This window comes from Strix aluco, chromosome 6, assembly GCF_031877795.1.
Source record: "Strix aluco isolate bStrAlu1 chromosome 6, bStrAlu1.hap1, whole genome shotgun sequence".
Taxonomy (NCBI): domain Eukaryota; kingdom Metazoa; phylum Chordata; class Aves; order Strigiformes; family Strigidae; genus Strix; species Strix aluco.
Window position 1 is genome coordinate 979981 of NC_133936.1, and position 26623 is coordinate 1006603.

General features: G+C 48.0%; 1 protein-coding gene across 2 annotated transcripts in view; it reads left to right on the forward strand.

The window, feature by feature from the left end:
- Nucleotides 1–12241: 12241 nt before the first annotated feature.
- The window catches only part of ACVR1C (activin A receptor type 1C), a 33873-nt gene continuing 19491 nt past the window's right edge, over nucleotides 12242–26623 (forward strand). For both annotated transcript variants that reach the window (XM_074828426.1, XM_074828427.1), the window contains exons 1-2: nucleotides 12242–12376; nucleotides 24078–24308. In XM_074828426.1, the coding sequence (XP_074684527.1) occupies nucleotides 12304–12376; nucleotides 24078–24308 (304 nt within the window). In that variant the 5' untranslated portion in view covers nucleotides 12242–12303. The remainder of the gene's footprint in view (nucleotides 12377–24077; nucleotides 24309–26623) is intronic.

The window sequence follows — 26623 nt, forward strand, 5'->3', positions numbered from 1 at the left end:
TATGCAGAAGGCGTGGTTATTACTGTGAGCAGGAATATGTTGCACTTCGATAGGTGTCCTGGGGCAGCTGCCCAAAGCAGCCTGGGGCCAGCTGCTCCAGTTTGTGTGGCTGCAATGAACTCACTGAAAGCTTCCTCCCACTTGTCTGTAACTTTCCTCACGGGCCTTCTGTGCTGGAATTTTTCATAAAAAATCCATATCAAGTCTTCAACAATTTTTTGTTTACCTGGATTAAACTGTTTTAATAGGGAGGGACACAGAGGAATTACCGTCCCTGCAGGGTGAAACGTTTGCTGTGCAAAAAGATCAGCCATGGTGTAGTGGTTGGCACTGGGGAAAGGAAAGAAAAATGTTACAGGTGCTCTTCTGTTTGTGTTTGAGAGATTTAACTTCTCTCTACATAGAGTACATTTTTGCATTTTAAAACTAAGATTGGTGTGGGAAAAGTAAGCGTTTTATCAAATCTAGAATTAATGATGTGCTGTGACAGGTGCTCTCACCTGGGAATAGCGTATTTGCTTTATCCCCAGTTGGAAGGAAAAAAGCCCACCACACTTCCAGTGCCTGAACCAAGAACGTGTGCCAGGACTAGCAGAGTACAGCCCTGCACGGTTCAGGTCAGTCTTGGACCTTCTTGGTGGAAAGGGGATCCTGCGTGGTGGAGAGCTGTGTGGAGCCCGCAGAAGGGATCCGCCAAGGGTTTGGGATGTCTGTGCACGGGGTCAACCTGTTCTGCACCAGCCGGGCTGCTCGAGGTCCAGGACCAGGGTCCTTTGGCAATGATGGCCTGTAACACGACACACCAAAGTGCCTGCCAGCTCTCAGGCTGGGGAGACCTAGTTGTTGGGTTTTTTTCTTTAAAAAAAAAAAAAAAAAAAAAAAAGAAAAAGGGTGTCCCTCGTTCCACCGCAGTTGCTGCATGTGTTGCTCTGTGTGTAGGGGTGTCTGTCCCAGCAGCGTGTGTAAACCTTGGGGTGTAGCCCTGGCAGAGCAGCACAAGGGCCGGTGTCCCCGTCCTCGCCTCTGGTTGGGCGTAGCTCCTTGGGAGTCCCTGCGCCTACAGGTCTAATAAATATCACCACTTGTTCTTGACCAAACCGTCCCCACCTTCTCGCCGAGCCTGGACAGGCAGCGCTGCCGGGAGGCCAGTGGAGGTCCCTGCTCAGCCCGAGGGGATGTGGCCGAGCGGTGTCCCCGGACAGAGGGGGGCTGTGTCCTGTGGTGCCGGTGACTGAAAAACCACCCTGTCCTCCTCCTGGCTGGGCAGTCGCCTCCTGGGGGGGTTCAGAGCATGCTGAGGTTCTGTCCCGGGGTTTGTCATCTTTGTGAGCTGCATGAGTGAGGGAGCAGCTGACTTGCAGCTGATGTGAGGTAGATTTTAAAAATTACGTAACATCAATAATTACTAATTTGTCTTTCCAACTGCAGTCCCCACCAAAACGCTGGCCGCCTTTCCCAGTGCAGCAACAGAGGGTTTCACTGACCCGAAGCCCTGAACTCCTCCAATCAACAGCATTCAGATCCTGGCATCAGTTTTAGCAGCTCCATGTGTGTGTTACTATGCTAGAATCTGTTCCTTTCAAAAAACGAAAAGCTGATGCTGCGTTCAGCTTCAACACCTGTATTTTTCTTTTTTCTGTAGGCATCTCGGAGAGCTTGAAATTTTTAAATTTTTTTTTTTTTTGTAGCTTTCACAGACATGGAAGGAGCCAACACACTCTGACCTGTTTAACTGTGGTGAGGCAGTACTTTAGGAAAGGGAGAAGGAGGTCACGGTGCTTCACTGCTTTCAGGTCTGTTCCTAAGTTAATGCTGCACTTCACGGTGTTGTTTCTACGATTTAAAGATACTGGAGTGCCTTAGTGGAGTACGGCTGCAATTTCCTTCTCTTGTCGGTGTAGCAGTGAAAAATCAAGATCTAACCCCAGGGAGTCACTTGGGTAACACACTGTGCTAACCCGGCAGGAGCGCTGAGGGCCGAGCTGCGGTGGGGCTCGCCCTGCCAAGGGTCTTTGGTCCGGGCCTTGGTGTGTGCGACCCTGGGAGCCTGTGGCTGTTGTTGGAAATGGGGTGGGTGACAGGATTGCGCTCTCTATGGAAAGCTGTGCCAGAAGGAGATCGAACTGAGGTAGGCCAGAGGCTTCTTTGTTAAAGACATTAAAACCTGCGGTCAGCTTGTTCTTTTGATCTTAAAAAATCATGACATGCTTGGCTGAAGCTTGATGGCTGTTGCTACCTAGGTTTAAGGACTCTGTACTCTTCCCCCATAGGTCTCTGCAGCAGTCTTCTCTATTCCTCACCACCCAAAAAAACCCCTACCCCAAATATCATCAATATTTCAGATTCATGACATCAATCTCTTTCATTTGGAATGTTCTCCTGGAAAACCTGGAGCCTCAGAATTGCAATACCTACCAAAGGAGGGGAGGGGGGGACAGGGTGGTGAGCTGTTGGATGCTAGCCAGGGATTTTGTTCTGAAAAGTTGCAAAAATAGGTACTGTATTACATTGTCTGCCTTCAATAGGGAACGTATCTTTAACATAAGTGCTAAAAAGGAGGAAACGGAAAGAACAGTTTATAAGAATAGCGGAACTGCTAGCAAAGAAAAACTTACATAACTCAGTGTACAAAGGAGGGAAAAATAATGCCTTTTGTCTACGCATTAATTGTTGTTTGATTACTTACTGTGTGTGGATCTTGCAGTCTTTAATGCATGGAGCTAAAAATAGCTTAATACTTGTGATACACTTGAGCCGTTTAAGAGGAGTGGAACAGAAGCAGTGGTGTTTTCTGACAGGAGTTGAAGTGCTGGGCACAGGCTCAGACAATGTAGTGCCTGAACTCTACAGCAGCTGATGATACCGTGGCTGGAGTTACAGTGGTTGTATTTCAACTTGTGTTGAAAACAAGCTGAAAACTGGCAAATCTACTATGTCAGTTCTCTTGTAATGAGATTCTGTGTGAATTTAAAATACATGACTACCTATCTTCATTACGAGAAAGAACATTGATAACAGTAAAAAAAAAAAGTAGTGTTTCTAATTGCTCACTGAGATGAGATAATCTTAAATTGCATTTTCTCTGCAAGCACCTTTTTTAAAAATGGCCTGAGAAACTTCACAGAATTCAATATTGTTAGTGTCTTCTGCTCTGTTTTATAAGGATCTTGAATTAAAATGGAGGCCTTTAGGGAAGGGGCTGTAGCCCTCTCCTGTACTCCTATGTTCCTTTGGCCGTTTCCAGCAGTTACCAGCGGATGGTTCAGTTTTCCTATTGCTGTTCCTGGTGAATCTCCTCTCATCCCGTTCCCCTGGGAGGTGGCTCCAAAATGGGCCACCAGGACATAACTCCCCCCCAGAAAATGCCTTGAGTAGGCCCCGATGCCCAGCACACCCTGGTGCCCAGCACATCCCGACCTGATCCAAAGCCCAGGGTTGGTGTTACGAAGCGATGGGAAGCCTGAAACAGGTGGCTTTGTTCACACCTGTGTAAAGCTGAGTGGGGAGGACACCATTTCAGGAGCGCCTCAAGCAACTGCTCTCCTCCGAGCAGCGGCCCCTCTGCTTGTGCTTTTCACTGGTGATAATGGACAGAAGGTCAAGTCCTTCCTGTGTTAGGTCAGGCACGAAGCAGAGCACAAGCTAAAAAGCCGGCCTGGGCTTAGCTTACGCTTCATACTGTAGAAGGCAACGACAAGGAGCCAGGACCAAGCGCCCGAGTCTCACCTTTGTCCTGCTCGGGCTCTGCCGCCGTCTCGCCTGCAGCAACGGCTGCCTCGGCGCTGGTGGCATCGCCGGGAGGAGGAGGAGGAGGAGGCATGTCAGCACTGGGGTGGCAAGAGGGGAGAACACTGCCAGTCATCCCAGAAAGGCAGGATGACCATGAGGTAAGGAGCGGGGCGGGCAGTCCTGTTAGAGCATGAACTCTCTAATTACACTAATGCTCACTCTTCGGACACTTCTTGCATCTGAATGACATTGCGTTATTGCCCTCCTCATCAAAAGGCACCCGCTCAAATTAATTTTGAGGTTTTCAGTAGATTTATGGGCTACTGTTTAATAGATTTCAGAGCCGTAGAAAGCAGCATCTGGGGGAGTTGTGTGTGGCTGAAGAATTGTAAAATGATTCTTGGAACAGTTTGGGAATTTCTTGACTCTTTTTCTAATTGCTGTGGTCAACAATATAATGTTTTTGCAGGAATGTATCATTCTGATGGCAGTTTTTGGAAGGTTTCGTGGCATTTCTGGATGAGCAGAGCGGGAGACACTGCAAGGCAGCTCCATCGTGAGGACACTGCGAGGAGCAAGGTGAGTGGTAACTACTGACTTGCTGGCCGTTCTGGGATGTCTGTAGATCTCCTTTTGTTTTGCTTGCACAAGATTTCAGTAGGTCTTAATCTTGTCCTGATGTGGAGCAAAACAAATTACAAAACAGAATTCTTGTTTTCCAGCCAACCCTAGAAGTACTTCCAGTTGGCAAATGTTTTTATGGTGTTACCCGTTTCCAAAGACTCTTAAATCCCCAGGATACGCTATTTCTGTCCTACTATGAACCATGCCATGCAAACATGGAACTTGGGAGCACATTTGCCTCACAATAGCCTCAAAGGGTGGTGAGGTTTTTTCTCTATCCCTTGTTTTGTTGTTCTTTTGTCACTGGCGTTGGTGTGTCAAAGGCCTGGTGAGGGTTAGAGACCAAGGGTGAAAGCTCCGTGGCCATGGATGACTGGGGACCCAAACCTGCAAATCACCGAATGCTCTAGAAACACAGCAAGGTGGGAGTAACTGGCTATCCCCACACCCCCCTCTGCCCTCAGGTGTGCTTGGTAGTAGTCCCCGAGGGGCTGTTTCAACCCGTGGCCCGTTAGTACAGACTCGGGCGCTTTCAGCAGGAGCTGCTCCTGGCACTGCGAGCGAACCCCGACCGGTGGCGTTGGGAGGTGGCAGGAGGAGGGAGGGCACTCACTGCTCTTCGTTCTTACTTCTACGCTAATGAAAACAAACGTGGAGAATGCTACTTTCAAATTACAGAAGCTCAATTTAAACTCAGGTAGTTGTATTTTCTACTCTTACTGCATTTCAGTTCACCAAATTCACGGCTGTAGAGTTAAGCAACATGGGCAATCTTTGAAGAAAACAAAAAAAGGCCAATGTTCACAGCGCAAGCTTTGAAAAGGCACTGAAGCATTTATGCAGCTGCTTTAACAAGGGGCTTTATTATGTATTGTAGTAAACCTCAGGCACTTCCTACACAGCAGCTGAGTTGAGGGCCGGAGGCAAACAAATAGATCGAAGTAGAGAGAAGGGTTGAGAGAATACCAATGGGTTCGGTGGGTTTTTTTGTTTTAAACTCAGTTTCAAAACAATTTTAAAATGTAAGCAGCTCGTAATAATGTATTAATAATAGTTACACTGATAATGCCATTTATTTACATGAAACCTATTGAAGAAGGAGGTGCGAACCTGACAGACAATTTGAAATGCTTTGTTCCAGATTTCACAGGCATTATATAATACAGAACACAATAGCATATGCAGTGCCCAGACAATTAGTTTTTAATGGCCTAGATGGAAACAAAAGGTCTCAAGTGTGTTTTGAAGACACCCAGCGTTATCAGTATTAAATCAGGCAAAGGGGGCCTTGTTTAAAATACGTGACATTGACAGCGTTGCCACCTGAGGTGTGACAAAGTGGGACAGATCATTTGACCTGGTAGGTGTGATAGAGCAATAGGACTGGTATTCTGACATGCTACTTCCCTTTCATAAATACAACTATAAACGAGGGGAGAAATGGAAACACTTGTCAGAGATTTAAATACACTGCCAGTATCTGCATTCGAAACGATACGGATTGATTTGTGTCAACAAGCCTTAAAGCTTATAATAGATATGAGTTGAGGTCCCACATAAAATCCTCCAGCTTTGGCATGCGCATATCTGCAACACTGCTTTTCATAAACAAGTCTTCAGTCACTGGAATTATTCAGTCTATCAGTCCATTGCCCTACTAGCATTCTTATATGTATGGGGGATATTTCTCTCTATAGATATATAGGATTCTCATATATACATATATATATAAAAATACATATATATGGCTTGTGTCTGCAAACTGGTAATTAGTGTTTAAACTTGCCTTTTGTTGGTGAAACGTTTGTTCAAAACAGAACAAATGTAATCCAGAGCAGCGGGGCAGGGTCCTGCCTGGCGCCAGCTCTAGAGAGGACTTTCCCACCCGCCCTGCTCTCCTCGCTGTCGTGTCTGCCAGGGGATTAGGCCTCCTGTCCCAGACCAGAGTTCTTACTTGGGCCACAAGTACCAGTTAATTTGCCAGTTACTGGGCGTCTGGCATCTTTTCCTTAGCTCAGCAAACCTCTTCTAAGATGGAGCTGTCTCTGCTGAAGTCCCTGAACAGCAACCGGATGCCCCCAGTCTTTGGCCATGTGGTGGTCACCGTTCACTGACTGGTTTGAAATCCCTTGGGATGAGCTGTGCTAATTAACAGGTGTATCAATTTTGTCATGATATTTCACAACATGCATGGTACAAATAAAGCCAGAGTTTTCAAACCATGTGTATATAAATTGTGTAAAATAACACATATAATGTAATCTCTTGGTGGGGGTTGGATAGATGCAACTATATTCCTACTTGTCCAAGCTGGTGGGTGTTACATTCTGATGGATAAATTCTCTCCAGTTTGGGTGGAGCTTTTGCTGTCTGCTTTAGTGGAACTAGATTTGAAGTAGGTATTTCAGTGAAACTTTCTTGCCTTAACGCATCATCAGTGTTCTATCATAACTCAAATCAAAAAAAGACAAGACTTGTTGGTTTATCCACTCCAAAAATCTATCCATTGCTTTTATGAAGTTTATGTAATTTGTCATCAGTGTATTAAAAGTGACTTACCACCTCTTGTGCAGGGTTCCGTGGCGCTGACGTTATAGATGTTACCTTGGAACAAAGTTGGTATCGTGATGGAAGAGGAAATACAATTTCTCGCAAACAACTTTCTTTGGCACAATTTTCACCTTTTTGCATCTTTGACTGTAGTTGGCAACAGCCCCCACCATGTGAGCTTCTCTGAGCAATGGGGCACTTGGAAAGAAAATAAAGTACTCGCCTCGCTTTCAGCAGGTTCTGAGCAAGGAGGAATAGAGGGAGGGGTCTTCTCAAACAGTTACACCCCCCCTGCTCTTCCACAAAACGCGCTGCGGAGCAGCGCCTGACAGTGGCATTGTGGGATGCGTTTCTGTCCTCTGAGGTACATTGGTGGGGCATGTCTGGGCTACTTGTGTTTGGTTTTTTAAAAAAATATTTTTTTAAAGAAGTTCTAATTTTACTGTGAGCAGGATTTCTTATGCGAGCACTTCCTTTTCAAAATTATTTTGGTTTTAGTTATTGTCCACTTGTGTCTGCTGCTCCTGATGCAACTCTGCCCATCCAGGTCTCGTCAAGACCTGAAGATAAAAATGTTCTGAAATGGAGTATATTCAGGTGAGCGATAATTTTCTGTGACTCTCCTCAGCCGAAAAATGTTATATTGAGCTGGGGATAGAAGATTGCTGGGGAAAAGGAAAAAAAGTTGAGATGAGAACTGTCGTAGAAAATAGGAAGCCTGGAGGGGGGTAAGGTTTCTATTTGTTATCTTCAATTTCAGGCAAGGTTGTGCTGCTCAAGAATTGTCCTGTGTTCACTCCTCCATGAAATACCTGGGAGGGTAGGATCACCCTGGTTAGAGACAGGATTATCCTGGTTAGGGACAGGACTTCTGACGTCAGAACAACCGCACTTGCATGCTTTTACAGTTGTTCCTTCAGCTCTGCTGCTGTCTCACTGCATCATCATCATCACTGGCTGCTCCTGGGGTGACAGACCCCACACTAGTGTGATTTCCTTTGCTGGCTGCAAACAGACGCATGTGATCTCTGTGTAGGCTGCTGTCTTTGTATAGCAAGAGTGCAAGGGTATGAGTTTAGAGATGCCTTGCAGCCTAAATACAAAGGGAATGTTGCAAAAAAGGATAAAAGTAGGCTGGATTTAAAAACTGGCACTAGACAACGGTAGAGTATCACTCACACCACCTCGTGCCCCCAAATCCCTTGGCAGACCTGGGAAACCCTCCTTCCACACCTGAGCAAGGTACTCTGCGAGGATGAAGGGTCTGGCTTTTAAACTGACTTCTTGGGTTTATAATAATGGGACACAGAGCTAGTCATGTAGTTCCTCATCAGTAACAAACCACACAGCCATCCTGTTGTACTGATATAGTTGGAAAACAATCTGGTAATCGTTGTGCATCATCTCAGCCTGATGGTTTTGGTTAGACTTGGTCCAAACAAAAAAATGAAGTTATTGATTGATAGAGGTGCCATCAGATTTAGAATTCTGAGAAGTTATGTAGAACTTGGCAGCTACATAACATACCAAAACTCTGGAGTAATAAGCCACTTCATACTCTTATCTCTGTGACTGACTGCCACAACCCAAACCACTGACTGGTTGTGAATAATTTATATATTATATATATATAAAAAATTATCCTTTGTGAATTTCTAGGGTGCTCATTATACATATGTTTGCTTGAAATCGTATTCTAGAGCAGCCCTCATTTTTTTGGAAGGAGTAGAGATTTGATTAGAGTTTTCTATCTAATCATATATTAATTGTAGGTGGCATTTCTTGGGCTAGATTTGTTTAACTACAAGATGCCTCTTGGTATCAGCGAGTAAACTCATGCACAAATGTGATTAGGGTTGGTGGGGAAGGGTGGAATAGGAAGGAAGGGATTAAGGTTGCCACAATACATAATTAAAATGGCAGATTTATTGTGGGAGAATTTCATCATTTCAATATTTATATATTAAGGATTCTCAAGAAAAATTGCAGTTATGATAGTGGATGTGAGAAGGAAAGGAGATACTAAAAAAACCAAAATAAATGCCAAAACCCAAAAGCCAGGACGTAGAACAAAATAATGCTTGAAAAACCCCTCAGTATCTGTATTATTCAACGAATAATGTAGATGCAGCTAAAAAACTGTTACAATGGGGAAGGGGGGTGAGGAAGAGACATGAGACTGACATTTTCATGAAGTTTTAAATGAAAACTAGGGTTCTCCATTGTCCTGTTCAGCTGTTTTGGTAGCTGCTCTATATTTGTGTGATGGAAGTGCAAGGGTTAACGATACCAAGCTCAGAGAAGTATGCCCAGTACAAATTCATGTAATTTGTTGATGGTACAATCAAGACAAGTGTTTTTAGCTATTTATAACCTGAGCTCCCATTGATTTCAATGCAAGGTCAGGCACTTTGCCTTTCTGAAAATCAAACTAAAAAACATTAACATTCACAAATTTTACTTAATAAAAACCATGGTGTGCTGAGGACAAACTAATTAGGACGAATGGAGTCTGATTTTGGCATTGCTGATGAGAACATGGAGCGTGGCTGTTCCACCGTGCCATGCTTTGGAGGAATTACGAGTGAGCAACCCAGACTGTTACTAACGGGGCAGGCAGGAGGAGAGGGCAGCACTAATTAGGAGCTGGTAATTAGCGTTCCCTTTCTCCCTTCCAGGGCCACGCTCCTAGGATGGGGAAGAACCCGTACGCATGCTTCAGCCACACCAGGAAGGGCTTTGGGAGTCTGGGTGGGTGCTCTCAGCGCCAGGGAAGAGATGAGTTTGGCTCCTTCGCCTGCTCGGAAGTAAGTTTACACAATAGTTTATCCAAAGGCTGCGAGGTCCAGGGAAAGGGTAGAGAAAGGGTGTGTGGGAGCAGAGCCCCGCAATTTCCCCGCTTACACCGCGAGGGAGAAAGTGTGGAACGTTCTTCCTGCTGCACCCCTTGAGGGCTTGTAATGCAGGTGGAAAACTGGAGAACAAATGCCTTTCCCTTTTATTTGTGTAGTGAGATGAAAAGTACATTTGGGGGTGCTATTAAAATAAATAGCTAACTGTTATTTTATCAGAAATGTTTATTTAAAACCAGAGTGGACGATTTATTAAGAACTGGTTTTTGCAAGTATGTGTGCTGCAAACTTCCTTCTATAAACTTTGGTTCTCATTCTTGACAAGTAGAGGAGATCTGTTTCCTTCATATCTGTAAAAGATGAGCACATGTGTTCTACAGAGTGGTTTTTTTGAACTGAAGAATAACCGTAACTACTTTAATTGCATAATTCATAATTCTGTCTTCCTTCAATCAGAGAAGCAGAAGCGATAATTACATGCCGTGAGCCAGAGGTGAGTGAATGAGATGTAACTACACTTTCTAGTAGCAGTGAGCAAATAACGTAAATGATTTGTAGGTCTTCAGAAGGAAAGAAAGAAAACTTGCCAAGAGCAGCGTTACATTTATCTAGTTCTGTCTGGAAGGAGAGCAGTGGCTAGATGTCGGTGAGGATTCTGACCTGCTCTCGTGGCATTCCCACGCGCAGGCTGGATCTACGGGGAAGCACTGGCTGGCTTGAGAGGTACTTGGGAAGCCGCAGTCAGGGAGCACTTACCCACTCTGAGCCTTCAGAAGGGAAGGAGTTGCAAATTTTTCCTCTATTTTATTGCCATGACACACACAAACCTGCATTTCTTTTAATTAGATCTTGGCATGTATTTTCCAATCACTCTCCACTATATATAAAGCAGTAGGGTGTATAACATGCTGCTGTTATATTTCAGTATCATCTTACATGTACCTATAGTGTCTGCTATGAAATAGTCAACATGTTGGGCCTGACCCTAGTGATGTTGTAATTCCCGTTGCGTTTAACCGATGATGGGTCACATGGAAGTCCTGAATACCTTCCCTGGATATGTTTAGATGACAATTGGGAAAAAAAAAAAAGCAGCTTTTTTTTGGTCTTATTTAATGGCTGATGCTTCCATCACTGATTTTACTTTTACACAACTGGGTGCTCCTCCTCTGTCATATTTTAAAAGGATTTAGTTGGATCTGTGTAGTTTTCCCTGTGGAGGAGGCCCCGTGGCTCTGGCTCCCGGTCAGCAGTGATGATGCTCGCTGGGTGCCCTAGCCCAGCGGGACGGAGCGGGAGCGTCGGCACCTCTGTGCACGTCGCATTTGCTACGATATTTGGGTGTCCACCCCCCAGCATTGGACTCTTAATTGAACCCAGTCCTGAATTAATTTTCTAATGTTAGCAGCAAAGCATCAGAATGCATTGAATTCCCAAATCCCAGGACCTTGCTGAAGCTCCCTGGCTGGAGTTGCCTCAGAAGAGGCACCTGGGAGGACACTGGCTCAGCTCCGGCGGTGTGTGGAACCAGCCTGGTGAGTGGTCGGAGCTCAGCTGGGACCCTGCGGCCGGGAAACCTCTGGGATTAGGAGCTGGGAAGGACCTTGCCAATATGGCTGGTGCTGTGACCCTCAATAAATATCTAAGGAAAAGTACATGAATAAAATCAACAAATAGTGATGACTTCTTTTTTCTCCCCTCCAGGCATTTTGATACCACTGTGGAACCTCTGCCAGCGCATTTGGAAATACCGGGTAGGACAAGGTAGGCTGCAAAAGGCTGATTTGACAAATGTCACCAACTTCAGTATTCAAAAAACCGAAAAAAGATTGCTGCTAGGAATTACTGTCTGGGGAAGTCTAAACGGCTTAATAGAGATGTCATCATCATAATGGGGTGTTGCATGGTGGTAAGAAAAACCCAGGGCTGCCTCGAACCATGTGTGGGAAATGGGGAGCGGGCTGGTAGCTTTACTTTAAAATACAGAGAACTGGAGCATGTGCAACACCTCCCCAAAGATGGTTCAGACCACCCCGGCTGCTCTGCTGACACCTTTAGAATAGAGTTGACTGAACTTTGGTTGATTTTTCTGATGTGTGTACCCCCGTGGCGTCTGGGTTACAGGGGCACACGCTGGCTTCGGACCGGCCCGGTGGTTGTGGTGGGGGGGGAGCTGTTGGGCTGGATGGGGCGGGGGGGTGTGGGGGGCTCGGCGGGGAACAGATCGGAACAAGATCCTGCAGAAACGGCTTAGAATTGTGCTGTTTGCGCAAAATTTGGCACAGCAGCCTGATGCCGCAACTAGGGGCGAGAGGCTGAAAAAGCACTAATAGGTATTGGGGGAAACAAACAAGAGATAAAAGCGGGGCAGTTGGTGGTCTGCGGTTAAAGCCACCTTCGGGGGGTACTGGGGGCGGGCCCTGCCCGGGCGGGGCAGGTGAGGGCGTGGCCACCGGGGCCCCGCCCCCCCCCCCTATAGCCGCGGGGCGGCGGGGCCGGGGACCGGCAGCGGCAGGACCCGGCCCGGCCCCGCCGCCGGAGCGCGGCCATGGGGCGGGCGACCAGCCCCGCGCTGCGGGTGGCCCTGCCGCTGCTGGGAGCCGCCGTCTCGCTGTGCGCAGGTAGGGCCGGCACCGCCGCGGGGCGGGGAGGGGGGGAGCCGCCTCACACCGGGACCCCCCGGCCGGCGCTGGGGGCGCGGGGCCGCCGCCCGCCGGGGTCAGCGCCGGTTCCCGGGAGGTCGAGGAGCTTTAAGGCGTTTAATTACGCTCCGCGCCAGAAATAGGTCAGCGGGGATTTGCGGGGAGCCGGCCGCAGCGCCCCCGCCCCGGGACCACGCTCGCCGGCCGCCGGGGCTGTACCGGCGCTGCCCGGGGGGGCGATGCCCGGCGGGGATGGCCCGATGCCCGCCCGAGGGTGCTGAGCGCCCGCCCAAAGCTCAGCTCGCGTCCCCCGGGGCTGGGCGCTGGCGGTCGTGACGGCGGGGGTCCCCGGGGGGTGTCGTCGTGCCCCCTCCCGGCCCCGCCGTCCGCGTTCTTCCAGCGCAGGTTCAGGTTCTCCTCTCCCGCAGCCGGGGGTATGAAACGTTTCTTCCCCTCAGCCTTCCCTTCAGAAACCAAACCTGTGCTCTCAAACAACGCTCTGTTAACCTGCAGTCTGAATTAGGATATTTTACAATTTTTCTATTAGGTTTACTCCAGTTTACTCCTCTCTCGGTGCTTTACCGCAGGAGTTTCTTGGTGGGATGCTTGTTATGCTCCTGCCAAGGGGTGGGCACAGCCCCGAGCTGGAAGGCAGGACGGTGCCCACACCCCAGCGAAGTGCTCACACAATCCCCCCTTTTGGGAAGGGAGGACTAACAAAGCTCGGCTGTTGATGTTTGAAGGAATTCTGTGCAGTGTGGTACCTCTGGTAAATCTTTGTTACCTTTGAGGGGCGTAAAATCAGAGCTCTTCTCTTTGTCTAGTTTCTTACTCTTTGAGTTTGCCGTGACGCACAGGAGCAGGCAGCCCCTGCCACCGCCCCTCTTCCCTGGTACCAACCTGAACTGAAGCATCACCAGCGCCGTTACCGCTCCCCTTTGGGGACCATTGGGTGCACTAACGGATCTCACTGGCTTTGATTGTTGTTTATATAAAACAACCTTGCGTCGCTCTGCTCTCTGAAGTTGCAGTGGTGCTGTCCCCCGTGTTTCTGACCCTGTTAGTTGTGTTTTCTGAGCCTGGATCAGGTGTAGGGTGTGTGGTGTGGGACAGGCAGAGAGCCTCTTCACCCCTCCAGCTCTTTGGAGGGGGCACCAAGGGGAGTTACATGTCCCTTGAAAGGGTCTTCAGCTCTCAAGCAGTGGTTGCTGTTGCGTGTCAGGTGTTCAGCTGTGCATCTGATTGATGTACTCTACATCTGCTCATACCCTACCACAAACCGCTCTGATCACAGGGCACGACGAAGCATGCTCAGGTAAACTTCTTACCCCCTGTTCTCTGTCATGCAAGTTTGGAGATGCTGTGCTGGGCAAGGCAAGTCTCCTGAGGAGCTTCCACTGAGCCCCAGTATTCAGAAATATTTACAGCAGTAAGGGGAAGAGTATTTTGCTACTGATGTGGTGACTGGTCCTGCTGTTTCCAGTCTGCTTACCTCGTGTTGGCTTCTCAGGATTGCTTGCCCCTCCTGGCTCCTGCCACCTTTATTCTACATCACCTCCATCTGTGTTGTATTAAAGGCTTTGCATACCCTTCCACATGCTCACAGCGTCATTTCAGGGAAGCAGAGAGTGCTCGGTGTGCTGTAGCGTTTCCAAATAAACAGGAGTTGAGGGTGCGATTGCTGGAAGGAAACGTGTTACTCCGTGGTGGTGGCACATAAGCCTCTTGCAGTGCTCAGCACCACGTTGTCTCGTTTGGTATTTCTTAAGGGGGCCTTTAGACATATTCCAAGTTTGCGGGAGATTGTTTCCTGCTTAAATGCACGTTAATCCTCCAAAAAACAAATGCTGGCAGCCATAAGCGGCCCCTGAGGCGTGGCAGAGGTGGGTGTACGCGCGGCGGGACGGGCGGCTGTGCAGTGACACGCGTGGGTCTGGGCGGCAGCACGGCCGAGGGCGAGGGCGAGCGCACGCTGCTTACGGTCAGCTCTGCCAGGAAGGGAGGGGCTTGGTAGGTTGCTATTGAAAAAGGATAAATACATGAAAATAGCATAAAATTGGACTCTTGATGCATGAGCGGTGCTGTGTTCAAACAACTCTGTCGTCTTTTCCATGCTGTACAATACCCTGTATTTAGTTATAAACAGTCACTGAAAATGCCCCGTGAACCCTGAGCCTGAATTTTTGGTGCACTCCGTTTACTCCTATAGAATGTAACTTGGAATAAAAGTGTGAGGTATGGGCCGGGCACGCCGATGGCTGCTGCCCACACACGGAGCTGGGAACCAGCCCCTGCACATCTGCGTCAGCACGTGCTGGCAGGGCTGGAGAGCCACATTCTGCAAAAAACAGCTTTGTTCCAGCTTAATAATTTTGTTTGCTTAGTCCTTATTAACTGGTAGTACTGAAAAGCCTACATGTTGTCGAGCACCAGAAATAGTACGTTCGTGGAAAGAAGTACCGCAGTAGCAAAGCAGTTGTACTTCACTAAACAATTTAATTCACTGCGATGTAACAAATCATCAGTATGATGCTATCCTTTCTGTGGGTCACTGAAGCTCTGTTTTCTTAGCTTTTAGTAAAAAGCTGTAATAACAAAAAAAAAGCTTTAATGAAACAACGTGGATGAGAACTATAAGCACTTAATGGCCCAACTCCATGAGCTACCAGGGTGTCTGCCCATCATTCACACAGATAAAAGACTATCTGTGTAATTTAACTCTGCTTTTTTGGAGTAGGCTCTAGATCCTTACCAGGTGCTTGCAAATGATTATTCTGGGCTTTAATCCAGCCGGGATATTTCGTCACTTCTGAAGAGCACTGTGGGACCGAGCATGGTACGGTTGCTCCCCGCGTGCCGGCCGCCCCTCTCTCAGGACAGGACTGAGCTCTTAGACGTGCCTGTTGTTTCAGCCACATTTGGCTTGGAGCATCAGCCAAAGTCTGTCTCGAGTTCTGGGTTATGGCTTTGGGATGTCAGAGTTGTCAGCAAAAATCCCTAGAAAAAGGGGTCCCGGACATGGTGCTGAAGCCCCTCAGAGCTGTAGTCTGTTACCATATTTTTCTCTGTACCAGGTGCTGGGAGGGAGAGGCTCAGGGCTTTTTTCCATGCTTATTTTTGTAGGCTAAAAATTCAGCTTCTGCCTGGTTGTGAAGGTTCTGATAACCTGGTAATTAAGGGAACCGTGACATGAAAGTGTTGAGCAGTGAGCAGATGATAGGGAAGAGATACTTAGCTAATAACTCCATCCCAGTTCAAAAATGCAATTTCTTCTCTACCTCAAGTGCTGTTAGCTCTGAATTATCCTGGATTGTCTCTAGCTATCACACAGAGGACAAAGTCCTAATTGAAGCCCAAGTTGGATGCCTAAATTTAGATGCTGTGAATACCTGTCGAGGGGGGCGATACCCCCCCCTGCAATTTTGGACATGTGTAGAGGAATCTGGGCATGTGCCCGTCGCTCTGGTGGAGGCTGGCAGCTTTTGTTGCGTTAGCTCCCGTCCTGTCCTGTCCTGAGCTCTTTCAGGGTGCTGAGCCCCGCTGTCCCCCAAGGTGGGAGAAGCCTTCCATTGCCTTGGCGCTACAGCGAGGGCTGCGACCCTGGCTGTGCTGCCACCCGTGCCAGCCTTCAGGCAGAGCCAGCTGCGTTTCGCTGCTGGGTGAAGCCTTGGGAATGCTTTTTTCCAGAATAAATGGTCTTTGCAAGTTAAGTTTTTCTTACAGAAGAGAGTAGTTCAGTTGGAAGGGGCCTACAATGACTGTCTTGTCCAGCTGCCAGAATGCAGTTGGCATTTTATTGTTCACTTTTTTTGTTCATCTTTATTTTTGCCACCACCAAAATTAAGTACATCAAAAAGTCAATGTTTTATTGATTCCATGTTTACCAGGAAGCTGATTCTAGGTAATCAGAGCAGTGTCTGTGGCACTCATGTCCCCCTCGCTTCTCCAGCAGTACGTGTTTTTAGTCTGACATACAATGGGGCAAAACCAGTGACAGTTAAGTAAAAGGGGATATTTTTGGTTGCCAAGTGTTGTTTTGAAATACTTTGCTCTTCTTAATACAGTAATTCTAAACCGTTCAAACGTTCATCTTCAAAGTTAAATTTCATTCTTCATCAGTACCTACTTTTTGTGAAAAAGGCTGTGTTAAACTGGAGGGGAGCTGTGTGGCCATGGAAAAGACAGTGTGGTTTCCTGGACGTTAAATACTGTGCCAGCCTGCTTTCAGCTGTTGACTCTATTCAGCTTTCAATGCTGGGGATTCTTTTTCATGTGAGACTTAGAGTCAGTAAATGCTGTCAGCACAGCGTTATCACAGCTGCCTCCCCATGGAGTTTGTACCCTCGGCCCTACGCTGGATCCTCTGTCAACAGAGGGTCCTCGTAGGCTGAGACCAGCAGATTCTCCCTCAGCTTTGTGTATGTGCTGTATTTCACACAGTTCCCGTGCGCGTGGTGTTTTGCCGCACAGCTCACCTCTCAGAGTGTAACTTCTCAAAGGGTGCCTCGCCTACTCAAAGCTAACGAGAAATTAGCAAATATCTTTTGACAGCTTATTCCAACAAAAATAATTTCACTGGCTTTTTTTGCCCTTTCCCTGATCAGTTAATGTTAATTTAAATGCCTGGCCTTAGCTTCTGTCTACTGCTTTGTTGTCACAGTTGCTGAGCTCTTCTAGAACAGGGATTTTCAGTACCCATTATCCAAAATTAAGATACTTGTTGTACAGGTTAATAAAATCACTTCCCATACATATTTTTAAGAAATGAAAGCGTAGGAACTATTTCGTGTCTCTTGTTCTAAGACATTTTCTTCAGTTCTGGAATAATTACTTCTCTACAGCTTTCTAGTTTTTGCCTGTTTGGTATCAGTCCTTTTTTGCAGTATGTCTATAGCGTGAGCTTTTAATCTATTATTAATCTTACTATATTTTTTCCAGAGCTCTCTCCAGAGAGGGAACTTCTCTGTCTTTTTCATAGTAGTCCAAAAATTAAATTTTTTTTTAAGAGCTGTCATTGCTCACATTCTGGTTTCCTCTTCTGAAGAAATGTGTTAAAAGAGAATAAATTTCACAGCCCCACACTATCCCTTCCATGAATTAAGAAAGTGGGCTCTTTTGTGTCAAGGGCAGTTTTGGGGAGATGTGGAGGTTTTGTAAAGGCTCCCCCTCACCATCTGTCCCGTCACTCTCTCTACTCCTCTGTGCCCTTCTGCAGTGGGTGACGGGAGCCAGTCCCAAGCGGCAGAGCGGGGCCTTGGTTCTCCTCCTGGTTTCTCCTGGTTGTGCCTCCCTCTGTGAGCCGAGCTGCTGCTCTCCAGAGCCCCCCAGGAAGGCGCAGCCGCTGTTCCCGGTGCTGTTAGCTGATGCCGGGCTGGTTACTGCACCTACACAGCTGGAGTTGTTTTTTCTCCTGGATGATTTTACTCTACTTGATCCCTCAGCATGGCAACATAGATTTCTTTGCAATGCTCTGAACTCAGTTCTACTCTTCCTATCCTCGGCAAACCTTACTGCTTTGATGTCAATTCCCCTTTCCCTCCCAGGTCCCTGGAGCACACAGCGCGTGTTCCTGTGTGACTCTGCGGGTAACAGCCTCTTGCTGGGGAAGCTGATGGCTCCCCCCCACCTTCTCCCTCAGCTGCTGCCAGATAAGTGGGCTGAGCTCTGGCCTCACGGCAGTGAAGCGTCTTTGCTGTGGCCGGTTCCAGTGGTGGTGGGACTCGCCAGAGAACCAGGGCCTGTGCCAGACCCGTGCTGGCCCGGTGGCACCTTTGCCAGTGCCTGCTCTGGTCCTTGGTCCAGCTCCATCGCGAGCAGCGGTTGGACAATGGGGAACAGCCGGTCTGTAGTTTCGGGGGCCTCCCCTGAGCCCTTCTCACAGACATGAAGGTTTTCCGCCTGGCAGCCTCCCGAGAGCGGGTGGGCGGGTTGGCTGGTCGCTCAGGCCCAGGGTGCACCCGGCAGTGCTGCGGCGTGTCCTCGCGCCGGGGTCTGTGCCCGAGGTGGGGACACAGGCAGTGTGGGGAGCCCAGATCCCTTAATTTGGGAGTGTTAATCTGTCTAGAAAAGCACAGTACAGAATGATCGAGGATGGAAATATTCTGGATGTTCAGCCCCGCTTCCCATCACGATTAAAGGCCACTTAAATATTTGCTTTCCAATTTAATTTTGAAATGCTCTACTACTGCCCTATAGTCACAAGGAGAAACGGCTAACTATTGTGGGTAGCGCTGGATTATGATTTAATGGAAGATTAGTGCCTTGTTAATCTGTAGAGTAAAAAGCCTGTGGTGAAATGTAGAACCACGTCTGGTTCATAAGAGATAGCAGGCCTGGGCTTTTTTTCCCCATCGTTTTTCTTTTAGTCTCACAGTATTAGTCAGTTTATGCCAATTACATGCTCAATTCTTTCCATTTAACTTTTGAGGTAGCGCTATGTCTACTTGTTTTAATTGTTAGCTGCTTTCATTAAGCTGGTGTCTAAACTCCTATTCTTCCATCTTGTTCACATGTAGTATCATTCTTGTTCCCTAGTTATCTAGTGACTCATGTATTTGAAGCTGACACTTGAGGAAAAATGGGTGGAAACACACAAACAAAAAAATCTTCTGTTGTGTATCTTTGTGTTGATTTGTTGTGAATTGGATGCTGGTTCAGTTCTTATTGCTACACAAGTTAATTGCACAGTGTGTTTGCCTGCACAGTGCATTTTCTTACAGTTGCATTGAACTAGAAGGAAAAAAACCGTTGCTTTTATGAAGTCGTGCAGGTTATTTTCTGCTCCGAAGAGCAAGTCATCCTGTCCTTGATTCATAGTGGGTCTCATCCAAGAAATTGGTATATAGTCTCAGCTCCTATTCTGCAAACAGCAGAAAAAGAATCCTTGAAAACTACTTATGTCTTAAAAATGCTAAAACCAGGGAACACCTGCTCCTCATGGTCTCTGTATCTAAAAGTTGCTTTCCTTGTGCATCTGAGAATTTGTGACTCAACTTCCCGGTCGCCTTGGTTGGCCATTCCTTTCTCATGTTGTTTGCCTGGCTCTTGACGAGTGCCACACTCCTCTCTGGAAGCTGAGAGGAACTGCACGCCCCTGTCATGCCATGTGTCTTTGGAACCGCCGTCCCTAGTGAAGGAAGCCACGGCCTGTCCTCTCCTGCTCTGCCCCCGGCCCTGCCTTGGGCTGTGTCACAGCAGGACATCGGCTGCCTCATCCTCTGGGGTGCAGCCTCTGCGGGGTGTGGTGCTTTGGGGAGATTCAGGATAAATTTGTTAATGACTCTTGGAGAATTACATGCTCAGAGAACTGTAACCATTGGTAACCAAGTTTGGATGCCTCACATAGCTCTCTGAGGCCGTGGCCTATTTCAGTTGTTCACTTTCTCCTAATTTCTCAACCAGAGGATGCAACATTTTAAGGGAAATGTTGTGCTTGAGTAAATAAAGGAGTCGTGTTTGTTACTGGATTAGAGTGCCTTATTTTGAAACTTGGGGAGCACATTTTCCTCCTGCCTCTTTGATCCTTTTCTCTTCAACTCCTTCATCATCACCTTATTCCACTTCTCTGGTTTCCACGGTGGTGGAAGTCCCAACTCCTCCCGTGACAGGGCATCGCCGGTAATATTGCAGGGACTGTCCCCGGGAACAGAGCTGGAGAAGTTTCTACATGAGAAATTAGCCAGTAGCACTGGCAGGTATCTGGGGAACCTCAGACTTCTGTTTTTGTAGAATTATATTTAAAAATGGTCTGTGTAAATCTTCTTGGAAGAGGGAGTCTTGGCTTGCCCGCAGCTCAGACTCTGATCTTGTCTTTGAATAGATCCAGCCACACTGTTTTCCTGACTGTTTTTTTTCCTGCATCAGGGCAGAATTTAACCTTGAACGAGTGATGACAGAAGACATGATGCTAGGAAAATCTGAAATGTGAAGGGGGAGGGAGCACAGATTTCATTTCACCTCTCAGTAGGACCCCTTTGAATCCCGTTAGCAGCAGAGGCATGTGAAGTCTTCATTCTCTCTGACCGGTGTGTTCCTCCCAGCCCTCCCGGTGTTGTCTGTTTGACTTCGCCACGCATCGCCCAACAGCCCAACCTTGTTCCAGCCCGGAGAGTCTCGGTTTAGGAAGACTTGGCTGGAGTAGCTGATCTCAGACGCAGACTAGTGCAGGGTGTTGGGAGGATTCACGGGGCGAAGGAAGAGATGGGGAGGATCCGTCAGTGAGGCTCTGGGAGCTGGCGGGGTGCTAATGGTGAATGTGGGCCACCTTGGGAGGAGCCAAGGTGACTGGAGGATGCAGCGGAGGGGACTGCTGGGGAGAGCTCCTGGGATTAGGTGGCAGTGGGAGTCCAGAGCTGCCCAACGATGGGGGGACGGGAGCTGGGGCGGGGTGAGAGTCAGGACCAGAGTAGGAGCTGGGTTGAGGAGCACAGGCTGAAGGCTCTGTGCCTGCTAGGGCAGTGGCTCTCAGCTTTTTTTAAAAGGAAGGACTAAAAAAGGCAACAGCTAAGTGTGGTAGGACAAACATACATTAAAATGGGGTTTAGGATGTAATGTTTTTGGGTGTGGGCAAGTTTCTCTTCATGTGCTCCTCCGTCTCTTCCAAAGTGAACATAGTGTTCCCATCAGCAGTTTCTGTGCCGGTCTCACGTGACTTCTGTGAGCCTGGTATTTCCGAAGGAGAAGAGGGAATGCTTCTCGAGCTCTCTTGGTCTCCAGAACTTTCTACTCTCCAGTGGCATGGAAGTTCTCTGCAAGTGTTGAGTTCAATGTGCTCCTGTCCCTGCTCCTCCCACCTTGTCATCAGGTGGCTGAATGCGTTGACCTTCAGAAGCAATAATAATGTGGTTGGGTGTTATTGAGAATTTTGACCAAAAGTCTTATTTCTTTTTGTTGTTCTTTGTGTAATGGCTTCTCACAGAAACAACTCTGTGGGGAGCAGGGCTGATTTCCACAGGTCTGTGAACTTTGAGCTGTGGGCAGTAGATTGGACAAGTCAGTTTTGAGCAAAACACTCAGAACTAAATGGAAGAATGGAGTTAGAGTCTTTCTATCAGTGATGTCAAAAGAAAAAAGGACATCCAGCAGAGTAAAACACTCTCTGGATACAACAGTAGAAAATACCGATCTTCAAGCAGTGGTCCCGCTTGCCAAGCCAGCCAACCGTCAGACCTGCCTGCCAGTGTGACTTCCAGCCAACTCCGGCTACGGATGGGCTCGAGGTGGAGCAGGGCCCCTTTCATTCTGGAAATAAGTGGCTGTCTCAGCTTGGTCAGGGTGAGGTTACAGAGCCCCTTCGCCATTCTTTCCTCACCCTGCGTTCACGGTGCTCAGAGGAATATCCTTGGAGCTGCTCAGGACTTGCAGTGACAGTTTTGATCAGCTCCTCTCTCGAGCCATCTGCAAAATACCAGAATATAGATAAAACTGCCAGTTATCCACTGTGGATGACGTCGTAAAGACCGTTTCCCATTTTATTTTTAGGCCATGAGAACGGGGAGAAAAACAGCATAATGATGTGTTTGAAACACTGAAGACGCTTGCGACAGTTTTATGTTCACTTCCTCAAGTAATGCTTTTATTTTGCAGTATTGGTGATGTGTCTGTTTTTCTTCTGCTAGATCTCTTTATTTGTTTGGATCTGATGAGTCTTGCTCCTGGCATCTCTTCTGGGGCTATGGTAATATCTTTAAGGAAGAAATTCACCTGTTCCATGGCTGGGTGATTGATTGTGCTAGCTCCCTGTGCCGAGAGAAAGCCGGAGCAGCAGACAGTGATATGGTTCCTAGCGTACCCTGCATCCAGGATAAACACGAACATATGGTGCCAAGGAAGTTTGTTGCGGGCCTGAGCTGCGGATAAACACTACAAGCTGTTATTTCAGAAGGGTAGCACAGGATGAAGATTGTTGTAAAGAAAACAAATAGAGTCACAGAAACAGAAATCGGATTTGCACTGACGTCTGTCAGGACTTCTCCGCTCCTCCAGGGACTCTGTTTGAGACGAGCCCCTGCTGCTCCCGCCACGAGGCGAGCGCTGCCGCAGCCGTCGGGCGTCGCGCCGTCCTCCTCGGCCAGGGGACACAGGGAATTACGCCAAGAGCCAGGGTGCTCTCGCGTCAACAAACCTCTGGCTGGTTGCCAGCCTGGGGTGATGGTAGAGGCTGGTCTAGGTCCCGCTTTGATCAGGGAAAGGAGTCAGAGTGAGAAACGTAGCAGGTTCTGGTGTCTGCTGGCTTGTCGGGGGGTAGCCAGTGATCAGAGGAAGGCTTTTCTCTTCCTGGTGGCCATCTTAGTCTCCTCATGATTTTACTTCTTGGATGTCTGTTACCTTTAAGAAACAGTCTCCCCCTGCCCAATTCCCAAAGAAACAGAATGGATTTATGGATAAAATTACTTTTTTTTTAATAACCCTGGCTTCCATTAGTAGAGCAGGATTCAATCTTGCAGAGTTATAACTGACTGGGAAGGTACACAGAATGCACTTGGGGACCCTGTGGTGGGGTAAGAACTGTTCAAGTCAAAAGTTGAAGAGATCAAGTCTCTGTACTCTAAAATGAGGTGTTTTGGTTTTGTTCTTTTTACAGAAACAAAATAGCCATATAAAGTGCACTTAAGGAAGGGTTTCCTGTAGAAATTGCTTTCAGCCCAGGGTCAAGACATCTTGGTGATTTGATTATCACTGCTGATATGGGCTCCTAAACTTGGCATGAAGCAAGCAGAAATTGTTTGTTATGAAGCAGGTGAAGAAAACAAGGGGAAAAAAAAAATCTGTTGTTGACATCTGGTGTTTCACTGAGATGATGTGGCTTCGGTTTCCCCCTCATCTTCTAAAAGTCAATAAAGCCTGAAAAATGTAGTAGTTATTAAATGTGTTTCTGTTTGATTTGGCAAAACATGCCAAGTTTAGAATTCAGCAGACTTCCCTGCCAAAAGAAATTGGGCAGCTGTTTGTGTCCCTGAAAAAGGTGCATCATCTCAGAACACGAGGGGAGGAAGGGTCCTTAGTCCCGGCCCGTGCCTGTCGGTAGGGTGCCGGGTGGTGCGTGCCCGGGCCTTGCATCCCAGCGGCTCCCGAGACTCGCTGCTCTGGCCCTGGCGGCTCTGGCCAGGCGTGCATGTTGCTGGGCTGGCTGGCACAGGCGAGGGGTGACCATGTTCAGGGAAGTCAGCGCAGCCACCAGACAGCGGCTGCTGGTATTCTTTAAAATTCAGTATGTGATGAACGTAGCTGTGCCTAAACAGACACCTCAAAATTGAGCACGTGCGCCTGTGTTTGTCCTGAGCGGTGGTATCTTGGGTCTGGGGGAGCTGAGAAGGTAAACTTGAAGTCTTGAACCTCCATCTCCCCACCAAGGCAAAAGGCAGCTCTCACTGAAACTTCTTTTTGGGGTGGTCAGTCTTATCCACCACACAAGATAGATGCTATACGCTTTCCTGTGACCAAGGGTCACCTGGTTTAAGAACGGGTCACCCGTGGGTGTTGGGGACCTCCCAGAGCAGCCTCCCGCTGTGGCCCAGGCACTGTTCCCCAGAACAGGTGACGGGACCCACCCGGGAGCTCCGGTGGGGTGCTCCTGGTGAACCGGCTAGCCTTGGCCAACTGGCAAGACAAGCTGGCATGGGTGCCGTGGGGTTCTGTCTTCCTGGGGTCTTCTCACGAGAGCTGGAAACCTCTTTTGCAGGTCTCAAGTGCGTGTGCCAGCTGTGCGAGCAGACCAACTTCACCTGCCAGACAGAGGGAGCCTGCTGGGCCTCGGTCATGCTGACCAATGGGCGGGAGGAGGTGGTCAAGTCCTGCGTCTCCCTCCCAGAGCTGAACGCCCAGGTCTTCTGCCACAGTTCCAAGAACATCACAAAGACCGAGTGCTGCTACACTGACTTCTGCAACAACATCACCCTCCGCCTGCCCGTTGGTAAGTGCCGTCCAAGTGCAAGCTGCTTCTCAAACGCGTGTGTGATATCCTGAGAGGATGCAACCATGAGAGACAGCTGATGGGGGTTTTAAAGGCTGTCTATAAAACAGTAGCTATTTTTTTCCCAACTTGTTTCAGACAGGAAAATCTGAACTGCAACTTTGGGGAAGAGTGAATTTCTTGCATCACCTAAAGATGCTCCAGATGCTGCCTTTGATACCCCATGAGGCATTAACTGTGAAGATGAAAGGAGGCATCTGAAGGAAACAAGACTTGTAACCTCACAGATCTTATGGGCTGGAATATCTTAAGGGGGTTTGTAGTTTGAATTGGCATTAGCCTAGATGTTAGGAAGATGATACCTGATGTACTGGAGACTTTCCATGGGGCTTGGGTCAGCAACGTATAGCAGCTGTGAATCAGGAGTTGTGAGGAGCTGAGAGCTGTTAACTGGTGCATCGCAAGGAAATAATGAAGACCTTCCACTGGCTGAAGTTTTGCAGCCTCAGACCTCCCTGCACACAGTTTAGAAGACCTGTTTTAGATGGCTTGGGTGAGAACTCAGACTGGAGAGGTTTGGAAAGAAGGCGGTTAGTTGTAGGTGCTGATGGTGAAATGTATATGGGGCAAGTGTCTGGGTTGGTGCTGAGGTCTGACCCGTGGTGGGGCAGTCCCCTGGAGCTCGAGGAGCCGCTCTCCTCCTTGTCCTTGGCCACTCTGTTGCCCAGCACTGTGTCTTTGGGGTCCGGATTGGTGAGCGGTTACCGCAGCGTATGTCGGCGCGCCGGTGCGTGAGGATCCGGGGCTTTGCGGCGGCACCGTTGTGGTCAGGTGTGTCCTCTCTGCCAACGTGGGTCGTATGGCACATGGGGTTGTCTGCTGGGGGTGAGAGGGTAACGGCCACCAAGTCCTAGGGGGGGGACATCTTTGGCTGATGCCGTTTCAGCAGTCTTTTTGTCTTGAGCTTTGGGGTTCTGCAGTTCATTTTAGCAGCTCATAAGGTGGCTTTTCTTCGGTGTTAGATCGGTGTCATTGATTCTTGCCCAGCAGGGATGAGAATGTGTAAGATTCCTGGTCCCAATTAGAGGGAGGAAAAAGATTTGCACTTCCAGGAGCTCTGTGTATTACACAGTTGGCACAGTATTGAGTCTGCCAGACTCAAAACTCTGTAATGAAGTTGATCCAGTGCTTTTTGAAAATAAATATTTATACTATTTTTAGGTTTAATTATTTGACTCTTCTTTCCAAGACTGGGCTTTTTTCAAAAAGCTGCAAAATATACAGTTTTACCAGATGATACCTTTTCATGTACTTGTACCAGTGAGAGATGTTACAGGTAAGAAAGATGCAAATTAATACATAATTTACAATTATAAATTGCGTTTAAGTCACTGTTGTATAGTACTTAACAGAATTTAAAAGGCCGTTATGGAAGCACTGCTGTACGATGTAAGAGACAGGAGGGAGGCCATGGGGGAGTTCCTGCGGTGGCCTTGGGGACCGTCATCTCCCGTTGCAGAGGCAGGTGCTGGGTGCTGCTGGGGGAAGGTCTGTTCCCACTGGCCCCTCATTTGGAAGATGAGGAGGAGCCCGCCGGGGGAGAAGCTGCACAGCTGAGAAGTCTGTGCCCCGGGACCTGACCTGGTCTGTTGCATTGGGCAGGAATAAGGATTATTTCAGTATTTTTCTTTTGGTTGACAACAGAAGGGAGATACTAATAGTGGTCATGCGCTAGAAATGTAGAAATAAAATACCATGCTTTTTTTTTTTTCAAGTTGAGATGCTGGAGTCTTGGGAGAAAACTGCTATTTATAGAGGAGTGGCAGAGGCACGTCTGTCGTCCTAGTGCTTGACCTGGTAGTTGCAAAACCTCTGGTTTCATATTTCAGTACCAGAGAAAATTACTTAATTTTTAGCCTGAGCCCTTTGCTCTAAACATTTGGGGGAATTCATGTTAGTTGAAAATTTAACAGTGCCAGTGTTATTTGTTTGCTGGTCTTTTCTGACAGTCCTTCTTCACATAATTCCCGTTGTAGGAAAGCTTCATTTGGGCCACAGTAAAAATAAACTTTCTTGGGGGTGTTGCTGCGTATGCAGGTGAGGGAGCTGGGCTGCACAAGCCAGGGCTGTCCGGGGTCCCCCCACAGCCCCCGTGCCCCGCGGGCTGGGAAGAAACCTTTGCATGCCACTGCCGTTGTAGCTGTGTTCCTCTGCTGAGAGAATTTCTATTTCCAAAATGAGTTTTTAGGCAACTCCTTGCTCAGCTTGCATTCTTTCACTTCTGGTCTTACATGCACTCGGAAATCCAAATATGG